At 38.1% G+C, this 14,157-nt stretch overlaps 2 protein-coding genes across 2 annotated transcripts; both read right to left on the reverse strand.

The window, feature by feature from the left end:
• Positions 1–535: 535 nt before the first annotated feature.
• LOC139306277 (CD209 antigen-like protein E) lies at positions 536–3,768 on the reverse strand. The gene is made up of 6 exons (XM_070930222.1): positions 3,720–3,768; positions 3,095–3,196; positions 2,304–2,432; positions 2,052–2,212; positions 1,381–1,505; positions 536–696 (listed from the first exon to the last, which is right to left on the reverse strand). Exons 1-6 carry the CDS (start codon positions 3,766–3,768, stop codon positions 579–581), a joined length of 684 nt encoding a protein of 227 aa, XP_070786323.1. The 3' UTR covers positions 536–578.
• A 933-nt stretch (positions 3,769–4,701) lies between these two features.
• Positions 4,702–12,228, reverse strand: LOC139306278 (fibronectin). The gene is made up of 11 exons (XM_070930223.1): positions 12,151–12,228; positions 11,360–11,609; positions 11,045–11,245; positions 9,821–9,901; positions 8,760–9,017; positions 8,378–8,501; positions 7,574–7,713; positions 7,187–7,441; positions 6,050–6,313; positions 5,087–5,184; positions 4,702–4,894 (listed from the first exon to the last, which is right to left on the reverse strand). Exons 1-11 carry the CDS (start codon positions 12,226–12,228, stop codon positions 4,820–4,822), a joined length of 1,824 nt encoding a protein of 607 aa, XP_070786324.1. The 3' UTR covers positions 4,702–4,819.
• Positions 12,229–14,157: the final 1,929 nt, after the last annotated feature.

Raw genomic sequence — 14,157 nt, forward strand, 5'->3', positions numbered from 1 at the left:
AAAGTGCTAAATTATATTCTTAATGGAAAAAGTTAATGGATCATAGCACTCTAAAAATTTGCAAAGATTTGTATCAGATCTTGAGAAACACAAACTTTGAAAACTCGACTGTGAGTAAAAACAAAAATATTTATTTAAAATAGAATTGAATTTGAAAGAATAAGCTAAGCTGAGTCTGTCCACAAATGAAGCAAACAGCTGTATGTCACTTCTACAAACTTTCAGATTTACGTGTAGACTTGAAAGTGTGAACACATGCTGCATCTACATACATGCATGCACTTTATAATGCACTTTCAGATATGCACATAAGGAATATTTCCTACACAAATCATGTTGTCTCTGCATGTATCTTTACAAATGTAAAGTCCTTCAATAAAGGTTCTTTGGACACACATTGTCTTCACTTTTTGCACCTTTTGCAAAGCCAACTTTATCCTTAGAGAAAGCAGATAAATTTGCCTGACAAAATGTAGCTGAGTATGAGTGGCAATGTTCTGTAACAATATCCAAATCTTTGGTACTTTTAGCTGCATGTTATACATAAAGAAAAATAAATTGTGTGTGTGTGTTGCCTGTCAGGAGTCTCTCTTGCAAGCCCAGGGTCCATAAGACTCACAGCTGGCAGCAAAGAGACTCCCACCTCCCCTCAAGTCTGCACAGTCCCTGTGATCAGCATCCCACTCCACCATCACCCTTCAACACACACAAAATTCATCTGTATTAACACATTTATGAATGTACAAAATACTTAGATTTAGACAGATACAATAGGCTCCTTAATTTTAGATTAAAGTTGCATATGTGTGTATGTCAGTGTATTTATGTATGTATGTATGTTTGTATGTACTATAACGTAATAAAAGAAAAATACAATTTTATGAGGTTCGTGTGTTAATCTTCAAGAAAATACACAAATACAGGTCAAAGATGGGTTTTCTATCAACATCTACTCGACATTGTCTCCTAATGTAAAGTATTTTCCTGGGCACTGTCATTGCACAGCGTATATTCAATACATATTGAAGATTATGGTCCTACTTCTATTCTCTTATTTTGTTTGTTGTTTTTTCTCTATTTTACAGGTCTGTTATTTTCTAAAGAATGAAGTTTCCTAGAAATCATGTCATGTAACTACATGCAATGTAATTTAATATTAATTTAATTCAAATACTGTAGATACAGTGTTCAACTGGTACATTTCCAATTCACTTATTGAAATGAGATGCTAGTGTGAAGAGTCCATACAATTCAACATAAACAGTATTAAGAACAAAGTTTCCAATAACAATAATATAATAATAATAAAAACAGAATATTCTATAATATGTATATATAATGTAATAATATCTAACTGTGTGTCAGTTGATCGGGACTTACGGCATGTAGTGCTGGATGTCCGTCCCGTCCCACCACAGCCACTGACCCTCCTGCTCGACATCTGTCAGTCCCACCCACAGGAAGGGGAACTGAGGGAACTTCTTCATCACACCTTGAATAAATTCCTGAAGAGGAAGCGACATTTAGAGGACAGCAATGCTACCTGATGTTTTCTGTCTGGAGCAATTTTACTATTCATATTTCTGTCTATTCTGTTCACAGCACATCTGTTGCACATCTGATGGTCCTGGAAGTGGGAGATTTGTGATTTTGGGCTAAACAAATAAAACTGACTTGATGTAACTTGACGTCAAAGTTATGTTCTGATGTGTTGGACATTTTCTGAGCCAAGCTAAAAGAAAAAAAAAAATAGGGAAACAAACAAGGCATTACATGTGTTTAAGACACAAGGCACTGGTTAGTCAAAAATCTATGTTGAGTAGTTGGATGTTGAGTTTAGTGCAGAGCTCCTGCAGCTAAATCTCTGAGTGAGTCAGTGTGAAAAATGTTTTTACACTGTTATTTCCTGTATAATCTTGACTCAATTTGCTCCAGTGTCTTGAAGCCCACTCGACCTAGTCTTGGACTCTACTAAGGTTAACTACAGCTCCAGAGCCGCCTTGATGGGTTTTTTCCACAAAAGTACATCGTCTCCCACTTTGCAAAGTTACCATCTCTGCAGGGTCTTCGATTACAGCCAGGCTGCCGTTGTGTTGCTGGCAGAACTCGGCGCTCTCGGTCCACCGACGGTTTTCCTGCAATCCCACTGAGAAAAAGTAGCAGCGCCTCCTCCACCACAGCCAGTCGTCTGGACACAAACTGCACCTGGAGTCTGAGCGCAGCAGGAGAGCAAACAGACCCTTTGAGATGTCACATTTGCAGGAAGTCAGATGTTTGTATCAGAGAAGAAAAAGTAAAATCACCTTGAGTGACAGTGTAGAGCATCACGTCCAGATCATGGTGCTCCTTCTGGCACTGCTGCAGTCGCTCCATCAGCTCCTTTCCTGAGGCTTTGGAGGTCTGATCCACTTCTGGTGCTGCTGTCCATGTGACTGATGGATGAATTTACAAATGAACATGAAGTGGCACTGATAATTGATGGAAATACTTGATGGAAGTTTGACTTTATCAGCATAGCTACTTCAAGATGGTTTGTAATTTCAAGAGGAAAAGTATCATTTTATTATCTACACCGGTACTTCTCCCACTGTGACATGTCAAAATGTCTGCTGTAAAAAGGGGGCTTGTTGCGTGAGGTCACCAAACTATGTGAACCAATAAGAATGACACATGTGTAATTTGTCCCACCTTAAAAAGGTGCAACAAAACTAATCAGAGGACGTGGTTCACACACAGTCTGTATAAGCACACACAATTCTCAGAAGAGATGTAATCATGCACCTGAGAGGGCCTTTAAATTAAAAACTACAACTAACGCAAAAACTACAAATTAAATGTTGTCACAGATTGTCATCAACACAAAAAACAGACTGAAAAACAATAATCAAACTAAAACAATGTCCTCAAAATAAATAAGACATCATTTATTTTGACATTTGTTTTGTTCAGGTTTCAGTTAGTCGAGGTTGGCAGTAAAACAGAGAAACACAGAAACATAGAAATAAAGTGAAAATTGTACAGTACATACACACAATATAAACAAATGTAAAACGTACCATCCTATACAAATGTATGATCTTACATTTATACTCACCAAATAATACCAAACACAGGAGAAGTCCTGTGACCAGCACTGTGGTTGCCATAGCAACGGCCACACTAGCTGTCAGCTGACAAGTCTGACAGCGTCCTGCATCTGTGATGGTAAAAAAAACAACAACAAAAAAAACACTCATGAAACAAACAAACGTCATTGGATCAATGCATCGAGGCACTTTTTCTTTTTTTTGAATGATAATTTCCAGCATCATCACGGCCTTTAATGAAGAAATGTTCACCTCTCTAACATTATTTTTGATGGGGTCCGTTTTAAAACTCTACTGAGACACTTTGAAAAGCACTTCACTGTCAAATCTGTTTCAAATCCTCCAAACGTAGAGGAGATAACCAGTGAAAATGACTAAGCCTGGCTGATATACAGCATTTCACCTTTTGACCCTCATTAAGATAAAACTGCGACACTTTCCGAGAAAAGGAAAACCTTTGCAACCAGACAAAACTGTAGCTTTGCATGTTATTGGTGCCCATTGTTGTTTCAATCCTTTCTTATTGAGAAAGTCTCTTTTTAAAGCTCTCTCTTTGATTTCTGGTCAAACTCTTCATATAAAAGTACACTTTATTTACGGTAGTTGAGGTGGGAGATGGTCTTTGTAACTAACCTGTAGGGGTTTCCCTCTCTGCATCTTCCTCCTGGTTTCTCAAATCCATCTTTGATACTCTTAGTCCTTTTACTTTTCAGCCGTTCCTCACGCTGGTTCACTCATATTTACATCTTTCATGCTTTTAGCTGAACAAAATGTGACCACCCCACCCTTCCTCATATTACTGCTGTTCTCTTCAGTGTGGAAGCTGAAAACTAAAGTACTTATTGAAGTTTAACAGAGGAAGCTGGCAGGGCATGCAGAGCACCAACAGCTTGTGTATGCAGTAACTATTTATAACAGCACCATCTCAGACCCTGGAGGTGTCATACAGGCAGGTGCTCAGCCCACACATGAACCCGACGTGACAGCTTTGACTTCTCTACGTGTTCATCTGCTGACCTGACCTAATTTATCTTCTAATTATCAAACAAAGCCATCAGGTCAAGGTGAGTCTCACGTTGGTCTGTAATCAAGTTTGTTGTTGATAGAAGTTGCAAAAATGTAAAATTCAGTGATCCCTGAAACTGTTGTGACTTGGAAAATGGAGAAGTATGCAACTTTCTGTTCTCAGGTGACCACAAATTCCCCTTTTTGTACATGTAATTAGTTTTTGTTTCTTTCTGCTGTTCTGTTTTATTGTCTTATAGTTTAAATCTGAATTGAAGCCAACTGAAGCACAGAGTTGAAAATGATACTTGTTATCTACCATCTGTTAGGAAATTCAATAAATGAAGTTTGAAGAAACAGTTCAAATATTGCCTTATTTACAACAAGTGCCATATGAGTGTTTAAACAAGGTCGCTGTGACGTGTTGTCCAGATCAATGAGTTTAACTTTCACTGAAGAAATGATCTCCCACAATGCTAAAAATATTGTGTTTAGTTTATTTTTTAACATCAGACGCACATTTGGAAGCCCATTATCACCAGAAAAAAAAAGATGGAAAAGTTAAACATGATAAAAAATAATTTTTTAAATATTTCTTTGCATTTCTGTCAATTAAAATTCGGAATATAAAAGACTTGAGAGTCAGTGCACATTTTAAGAATAGTAAAAAGATTTAAAAACACAAAACACAAAATTATAAACATAAAACATAATGTTTCTTGTGTTCCTTAGTTTTCAGTTTCATGCCTCTCGAGTTTCCAGACGATAGTGTCCCTCAAATGCTCCATGAAATGTGCTTGCAACTGCAACAAAACACATGAAGAAAAAGAAAGCTGTTGACATACAATTGACATACAGTTTTAAACCAACTGTATTTATGAAACACAAAACTAGGCCACTCATTATACAAATAATCACTGCACATGTCCCATTTATTTTATTCTATTTCAGCAGGAAGAGAAGTTCGTAGTATAAGAATATCACCCTTACCATACCTGATTAAATACACTTTCCCTTGTGTTGGTGTTATCGCAGAGGAGAGGTTCACGCGAAGAGCACAACATAGACAGACTGATTTCCTTTTTATTTGCATCTGGGGAACAAACAGCACACTCTCATTCATGCTGTAAAATTTGCATGTGGAGAAATAAATAACGTGCACTGTGGTCGGACGCTGTTTGTTTTGTCACCTAGGCCACCAGTTATATATATATATACAGTATATGGACTTCCAAAGACCTTCCTTTACTTTATTCGGCACTTCTAGCCTATTAACTACAAATAGCATTTTACATCACAATCTCTAAAACATAACATATATATTTAGATTGATTTCTTAGGGTGCTTTCATGCCTAATCTGTTTGGACTGCCTGAAAAATACATGATACATGATTCATGAATTTATTGACATTTACGTCACATGTTGGTCAGTGCTTCCCAGCTGTATATAACAATAATTCATAGTCGGCCTGGACCCAGATAGGTGGCCAAAGATGGATTAACCGATTAAAAACTTGATTCAAGAAGGTTTTTGTTAAAATTGACACTTGAGTCAATGAGCTTCTTAGCTGCTATTTGCTACAGGTCTGATGGTGCTGATTGAAACTCCACAAAAAAAAAGGATGTGTTGAGCTTGTGTCCTACTTTAAATTAAAAAATGAGTTAAACATAGCGACCACACACATCCCCTTGTGATATTATGGTACAAGACCCGCCCCCCCCCTTTTTTTAAGTCCTGTTTCTACCTGTCTGTCATTATTCATTACATGAGCTCCAGTTGAGGTCTTGACTAATAATAATAATGCTCATAATCAGTCATTTCTTCTTGAGCCCTTTGTCACCACTAGAGAGGACAAATAAAGATGAATTTGATAACGGCATAGTATACATAGTTTGTTGCTGATAGGCTAATGCATGCAAAACAACCAGTACGGTCTTTCAGGTCTGAGAGTCTCACCTGTCGTATGTGACGCATTTGCTGGGTCACTTGACAGTTTATCTGCCAATGTTCGCACTTCAAAGTCGTACTTGGTCCCTGAGTTCAAGCCATTATACGTGTGGTTGGTTATGTCATCCAGAATGTCAATCCAGCTGTGGCCCCAGAAGCTGGAGCTGATTTTGACAGAGTACCCGACAGTTACTGTGCTGACAGGGGCGTTCCACTTGATCGTCACCTTTTTATCATGAGAAAAGACTGTGACATCAGTAGGCGGCATCGGCACTGGAAAAACAGGGAAGAGAGAGAAATTGAGGCAGTGATTCATCAGATTAACTTGCAGTCAAAGGATTTTCATCATAAATGTTTTTTATTTTCGATCAGGGAATATACTGAAAATGACTGATTTTAAAGTTACAATCAGTGAGATTTTCATGAAATTAAACCGTGTTTGAAATTGTTCATGGTTGGCATCTTTACAGCACAAGCCATTCGATGTATATATATTCTGTAATAAACTCTCTATGAAGTAGTTTTCATTGTTAGTGGCGGAGTCTGCCATTCCCTGCAGAGTACAAATTGCCTTCACATGCACGAGAGATTCACAGGAAACGATGCAGCATGTAATCCAGAGTTACTCTTTTTAACGTCATCTCATTGACATCAGCCTCACTGTTTACTGTTCACTCTCCTAACGTTATATCAGAGCTGCATTAAGTTACTGCTAATGCTCACACAACATTTCCTACTGCTTCACATTAAAAGTGTTCAACTGGCAGAACATGGGGTGGCTTTTATTGTGACGCAGTGACAGGAAACGTGATATATTTGTCACAGTGCTGACATTGTTCTTCAAAAATTCAAAATCAGTCAATACTGATGTGCTCCATCTTGCACATCGGAAAAAGGCCAATTATTGACTATTATTGATTATTAAAACAACATGAGTTTGGTTGGCTCTGTTGTAAACAGATACACCAGCAGCTCTCCTGTCGTATTTTTGACAAAGTAGCTGCTCAGGGAGCGTTTGCTATACTATCAAAACACACTTGCTGTTATCACCGGTAACCAGGGGTGTCGCCAAACCAACCAAATATTAAGGATTATAACTTTAAACACACAAATGGGGAAAAAACAACAGGGGCCAAAGCGACTCACAGGTGAATTTTGAGCCTCCCACTGGCGGGCCCCTGATATGTCCGCTAACGCTGTAGACGGTCACTGTGTAATTGGCTGCAGTCTTCAGTCCGTTAAAGCATGCATTAGGTACTGTTAGGTTGTGTATTGTGTCTTCATTTTCGCCATCAAGCTGGAGCTTGACAGTGAAAGATGAATAAGCATCAGGAGCTTTCCATTCCGCAGTGAGGGAGACAGTCGTTGTGGACAAATTCAGGTTTGAAATTGGTCCAGGAGCTATGTAGGAGGCACAAAGTCAGATTAGTGACATTCAGCAAAGCAGGACAGTTTTTGTTCTGTTTCTGTGAATCATGGACTTCTCTACTGACCAACAACTAGCGGTTAACCAAACCATTAGCCTAGAGTTACCGGTGTAGTTGACGACGGTCACTTTGTCTCCCTCTTCAGTGTCACCGGCCAGTGCTGACACACTGAGGGTTATCTTGACACCCATCGTCAGATTTGACACTGTGATGTTCGTTTGATTCACCACTTCATGATACAATATGCTGTTAGAAAGAGAAACTGTTAGTTGATTCAAACTGCTGCTGGCAGAGTGACAAGTTGTCAGAGATGAAAAGATAATACCAGTTTATTACAACTTGGGTCTTGTTGCGTAGTTTGGGACTTCATTCCTATTCCTATGCAGCAACATTAAATTTAAAAATATGAATTGTAATTACAAAGCCTCTCTAAAGATGTTGTAGTGAATTTTTCTGCCATTTGCGTTCTCTTTTCTGACTTCTGACAACTGGGGAGTTTCTCCACGCTGCTTTATCTTTATTTACCATTTCAGGTGCAATGGCATTAATAACTTTCAGTTTTACTGTCGAAATCATCAAAGAGCAAATCAACAGAGTCTAAAAGGTTTGTTTGTTTGCATCATTGCATGTTTTAGAATAAAAAAATAAGTTGTATTTGGATGTATTTCTATTCCTGAGTAACAATGAAGTCTTGAAGGTGAAGAGGATTTTGTAAGCAGCAACATAGAACAAGCCGTATTAAGGAATAGTGATTATTTGAGCTAATGTCTAACTCATGGTGGCGCTACAGGAAAAGTCACCAGAGTCACCACAAACAAAACAGTCAAAACAAACACCACTGTAAATACAGTATACTTGAATTTAAATAAGTAAATAAATTGTTATTGTATTATTATCTACAAATACATACTTATTATCGTCATCCATGGCCTTCACCCTGTAACCCGTGGTGTTTCCCATGGGTGGCGTCCATTGAAGCCGCAGCGAGCTGTTGGTATTCTCAGACACCATCAGCTCGGACACAGTCCCGGGCTCTGAAAGAGAGAACAGACATTCAAACATGAAACAGACACAACATGACTCGGTTTACAGACAACAACCCCAATTACAATCTCACAGGTGTCAGATGTGGCTCTAATTTGCCTCTGCTGATTTGAATTCCAGCTATAAACCTGAACAAGCTGTTGATGTGCTTTCACTGGTGTCAGCCACACAGCGTACTTACCTACATCAGTCCTGTCAGGCATTATAAAGCTTTTATTTCTGTGAAGTTTTAAGTGATATGAACTCACTGGTGTACTTTGTGATGCTTGATTCTTCACTCCATTTGACTGGAGCATCCTCAACTCCTGAGAGGACGGTGAATGTGTAAAGGCCTCCACGTGTCAAATTGCTGACCTCTTTGCCCTTTGTGTTATTTTTTAACAGAATGTTCCTATTGTGGACCTTAATAAGATAGAAACCCACTTTTCCAACTGGTGTGCTCCAGCTTAGGTAGACAGAGGTTTCTGTCACGTTGGTGACTTCGAGGTTTTCCACTTTGTTAGGTGCTGAGGAGAGATATAAAAGTGTTTGCATTATTACGAGGGCTCATTACTATTTTAAATCATAAGAAAATGTGGTAACCTGATTTCAAAAAACAGTGTGCATCATCGCTGTTCTCGTGTGCTCTAACTTTCTCAAAAACTTTTTTCGTTTTCCAAGTATCCCTTTGTTAATTGTCTATATGCCAAATATACGTTATATATGTTACCAAATATATGTTATAAAAACCATACTTTTTCTTCTCTTCCTGTAAAACGTTAAAATGCATTTGATGATTCTGTGGCGTCTACATACATTTATCCAGTCAGAGGTGATGTATATAAACTAGCTAATCATATAAAACCACACTGGACCTTTAGCTTGTGGTTCGTGGTAGCTGGCAAACCATATTTTAATAAGAGGTGTGTGTTTGTAAATCCTCAACAGTTGTACTCAGTGATATTTAATTCTACTTAAACATGCAATTTTAATTTCTAAAAAATAAACTTTATTTGTGTGAAATCCTTAATTTCTCCAATAGCCATGTACATGTTAATTTAACAACAATATAATATATTTATAATTGGTAAATAAGGATGAAATAACTGGCTAAAATTGAAACAAAAGAAAACCAAACTGGAGCAAGAAAGAATTGTTTGTTCATTTTGTTGCAGGAATATTATTAAAGCACTTTGGCTATGACCCCTCCACCTCTCATATCTAGTTGCATGGAAGACAGCAGATCTGTTAATTGAAGCTAACAGGTGTAAATGAATCTAAATAACAGGATTATTTAATTCAGTCAGATGTGACAGAACGAGGCACTCACTGGTGTAGAAGGTCACCTCCTGCGGGTTGAGGTCTCTCCCACACTTAATGGAGATCACCTGGACATTGTAGCGGGTGCCTGCTGTCAGGTTGACAAGGGTCAAGGTCAAATTAGTAATCGGTATTATCATCTGTTCTGGGTCATCATTGACCTTTACACTGTAATGGCTGATGCCGTCAGGCCCGGCTAGCCACGTGAGGACGGCGCTCCCGGAAGTCACCTCGGAAACGTTGGCTCGGCCAAAGAAACGATCTGCGGTTGGAAATGAGGTGAAGATTGTTAATTGGCAAAGAACCTGAAATATCCAGGGAGGTAAAAATACACAAAAGGGTGCAAAAATGGGGTGTATAATTCTGAATAAAGTGTGAATAGAGTGCACATGCAAGAGTGCATATTAGACTATAAATCCAAGCATCTGTTACCCTCTCATTTTTAAACTAGCGAGTGGACAAATCCAGTAAGAAAGATCTCACACGTGTGACAACCTTACATACAAATTCTATGGATATTTTTCCTTCATGTGTTTGATTGTCATTTATTGTTACTAGTTTATTTAGCTTTTTAGATTCTTTAGATTTTTTTTTTTGTTGATCTGATTGTTTCTGTACTATTCAGGAACTTTGTGGAAATGCTGACTAGATGTACTTAGGCTTCTGTGGCTGCCTTGTGTTTTATTTTGTTGTTTGTGGTTTTTTGGGTAGGTGGACTGGAATGGAAGTTGAGATTAATGGTGATTAGTGTTTTTTTTTTATTTTGTATCTTGACATAAAGAGGATGAAACATGCCCTATCAATAAATAAACTCAGTGTGTGAAGATGTGGGGCCACACGTATATTAATATAAATCTTATTTATACATTACAGAGACTAACACACAAGAAGATCTTTTTATCTAGACCAATCTAATTAATTAATCTGATTTCAAAAACTCATAAACTCACCAAGAATGATCCTTACTGTTAATCTGTGATTATTTTTGGCATTGTGTATATTTTGGATTTGCACCTTATTTATATTTCAATACATACATTAAACTGGGGAAAATTAATAGAAATAGAGTTTAGATTTAATTAAATTAGTAATGCTACTGTTTGGGTGCGATGCTGAGACAGGTGCAACTTTACAGTTGCCCTGCACAAGTCATATATAGTAGTTATTTTTGGACCATGTGTGATCTAAAATTACAGGGGAAACAAACCACTAAACGGCTTTAAATTAGTCTTACCATCATAACATATAAAAGGCAGAAGCTCCATGCAGTTCTTTTCAACCCAAGCCCCAAAGCTGAGCATGGCCACACAAGAGTCTTCTATGTAGTTCTCATCAGGGTCGGGGACATCATCCGGCAGCAGCATAGGCGATCGCACACATGCGGCAGCGTTGTCTACATGCGGCAGCGTGGTCATGGTCGCTGCTGTGGTAAACTCTGGGGTGTTTGGGCCCCATTCACTAGAACTTGTCACATTTTCAGTTGTGTCTCCCCTGAGTCCAGAAAAGCTTGTCACATTTTCGGTTGTAAATTCTGTGACTCTGGTCGTACTCTGGGTTGTCGCCGCTGGGCAGGTGCAGGAGCAGCTGCAGCAGTCTCTTCTTGGGAAGGAGGATTTGAACACGGGCCAACCGGGGTACCAGTTCTGGTAGGCGAGTGGGTCCCCGTTGGCCCACTGGGACCAGGATATGTTGGTGGAGGAGAAGTTCTTGCGGAGACCGACCCAGTACTCGGAGGTGAGGTTCGGGCTGATGGTTTGGATGTATTCAGGAGTCAGTGTCACCAGGTCTTTGAAACAGACCTGACAGGATGTGAAAGGATACAGTCAATCTTTTACAGTAGATCTAGTTCAGGCAAAGTTTTTCATACTGTGGTATTAAGATTTATTATATATTAAAAGTTTTCTTGACAATGTTGGGACATTTATTTCATGTATAGGCTGAGATGAAATGGAAAATGGTACCCAATCCAAAATTAGAATTCAACCCTGGATGTTTGTGTTTTGTCAGTGGTCATTATGAGGCCATGGTTTGTGGAGTTGTTAAGAAATAAACCATTAAGTCTGTCAATCAGTCTGCTGTATTTGACTATCAACACTAAAACAAATAATAATAATAAATGAACAGCCGTTGATAATTAAATCCAAACTACACTGTGAATGCAACATGGAAGTAAATCTGCTAATCACTAGCTCTGAACATAATGCTTAATTTGACAACTGTATAATACTGTGCAATCAAATGCTGCTTCAAATACATGTGCCCTCGTAATTAAAAACCACAACCTCTTCAGTATTTTCATTTTACAGTCTGTCCTACATAACACTGAGGTTGACCTTGTACCTGGCAGTGGTTCCTGGCTTCCTCCCAGGTGAGATTTCTCGACTGAAGGAAGTTCTCTCGCTGTGCAGCGCTGTGCATCAACATCAGAGCTGAGGAAAAAAGATGTGATGTTTGTCGACACAGGTTTCAAGAAGTGACCTGCCTCGCGTTAACCTACATAAAGATGAAGGCTTCACTGTGAGGAACACAGATTTTCGAATTTCAGAAAAGGAGCGCACTGGTATCAGATCAGTACTCTGTGTCGGCAGGTTTCCGGAGTTCAGGTACCAGAAGTGTGTTCCTAGTTAACTGCAACTAATGATTACTTTCATAAATCTGCCAATTATTTTCTTGATTGTTTAGTCTACAAAATATTTTTATAAGTAGTGGAACAATTCCATCATAATTTCTTGTTGTGATGTTTCATCCAACCAACGCACCAAAATCCAAATTTATTATGATATAAAAATGAAAAACAACAATTCATATTTTAGATACAGTTGCAAGGATTCTTCAGATCAAAGTAAATACTAAGGGATAACTTAGCAAAGGCAAAAGTTTGATTGAAAGCTGCATTCACAAACAGTAACAGCTGTAGCGGAGCCTCAGATCATCAGGCCACACCCTTATTGGACATTTATTAGTCTTGACGGAAGATTTTGCAGCAAAGTGCTCAATGTAGTGAAAATGTATAAATAATGATAATTATTCATGCTGTTTTGCCTTTATGACTTTCTGAATTTGTTTACCTTTATAATTTCAAGTAAGGGCCCTTACTCAACATCAAGTCAACAGCTTCATTTTGAGGAATTTGTTGCTTTTGTTTGATAATCACTGTAAATGGAATATCTTTTGGATAGAAATGTATCGCTATTCTGTGACTTTCCATAAACTAAACAATGAATCAAAAAACAAAACATGGCACATTAACAATAATGATAAAAATCATCAACAGTTTGACTTTGTCTTTAAAAATGCTGCATACAGGTTACAGATGAATATACCCACCCCAAGAAATCAAAATACAGACTTTATCCTTGAGAGGTAACTTTCCCATGTTGAGATTCCTGGATTCAGGGAATCTTCATGAAAATCTCACCAGAGGACAGACACTGCAAAATAACCTTTAAAAAAAAAGGAGGAACCAAATGAAATACTCTTAAACTAAGAAGTAATTACACTAATACTGCTCTCACTACTCACCAAGGCTATGGATGCATGCGGTGACCTGGCTCTCTGAACAGGAAATGATCTCTGTATGAGGTGTTCATAAAACACACCTGTTCCAGCAATATGGAAGCTCAACAGGTAATAAACAGCACATTTGACTAGAAACACAAGGCTCCTTTCAACTCAGGCATTTTGCAAACATGCAAACTACTAATATGAAAAAGGGGGGGGGGGGTGATGTAACGAATGGTGGTGCAATGAACTGCATGTCGTATAAAAGAATACAAGAACATGGTTTTATGTTAAGCATTTATTTTGGCTTAAAGCTTTGGGTAATAAAATGCGAATTAGTACAAAACAAAAGGCATGAAAAAAATAACAATGAAAAATATAGAACGATAAACCTCTTATACAAAACTAATTCCCAAAATAATCTATGACGATACAGAAATAAAAAAAAGAAAAGAAATGCCTTTAAGTAGTTTTTTTTTGGCAGTGTAGAATCAAAAAGTGGTTGTAGACAGACAGTGATTGGTCGCGTTAAACTGAAGTGCTGATTAAGTGATAAAATGTATGGTCAATGGCTGGGAGGCCAAAAATGGAAACATAAAAACAAACCAAGGCGGGGGCATCCTAACCGATGACATCTTATCACTTTGGACAGGCAGTAGTTTTCAATATCTGGTATGTAAGTGGATTGTTTTTTTTAGGTGTTTTCCTTGTTATATTGCGTCCATGTGCGTACGCCAAATTTCCTACAAAGACTTTCCTTAATTTGTGTCAAAATTCCACGTTTCTGCTCTCTGCTGTGTATAAAAAGTTACAAATATTAAAAGGTGATTGGCTTTTGGGGTGATC

Source organism: Enoplosus armatus, chromosome 23, assembly GCF_043641665.1.
Source record: "Enoplosus armatus isolate fEnoArm2 chromosome 23, fEnoArm2.hap1, whole genome shotgun sequence".
Lineage (NCBI taxonomy): Eukaryota > Metazoa > Chordata > Actinopteri > Centrarchiformes > Enoplosidae > Enoplosus > Enoplosus armatus.

What these genes read in the sequence shown, in the direction of transcription:
- LOC139306277 (XM_070930222.1), bottom strand. Translation starts at nt 3,768, where the DNA reads ATGGATTTGAGAAACCAGGAGGAAGATGCAGAGAGGGAAACCCCTACA. An exon ending in CCTGTGTTTGGTATTATTTG is followed by an intron (nt 2,433 to 3,094) that starts GTGAGTATAAAT and finishes TTCATCCATCAG; the next exon opens with TCACATGGACAGCAGCACCA. An exon ending in GACATCCAGCACTACATGCC is followed by an intron (nt 697 to 1,380) that starts GTAAGTCCCGAT and finishes TGTGTGTTGAAG; the next exon opens with GGTGATGGTGGAGTGGGATG.
- LOC139306278 (XM_070930223.1), bottom strand. Translation starts at nt 12,228, where the DNA reads ATGCACAGCGCTGCACAGCGAGAGAACTTCCTTCAGTCGAGAAATCTC. An exon ending in GGAGGTGACCTTCTACACCA is followed by an intron (nt 9,018 to 9,820) that starts GTGAGTGCCTCG and finishes ATCTCTCCTCAG; the next exon opens with CACCTAACAAAGTGGAAAAC. An exon ending in GCCATGGATGACGATAATAA is followed by an intron (nt 7,714 to 8,377) that starts GTATGTATTTGT and finishes TCTTTCTAACAG; the next exon opens with CATATTGTATCATGAAGTGG.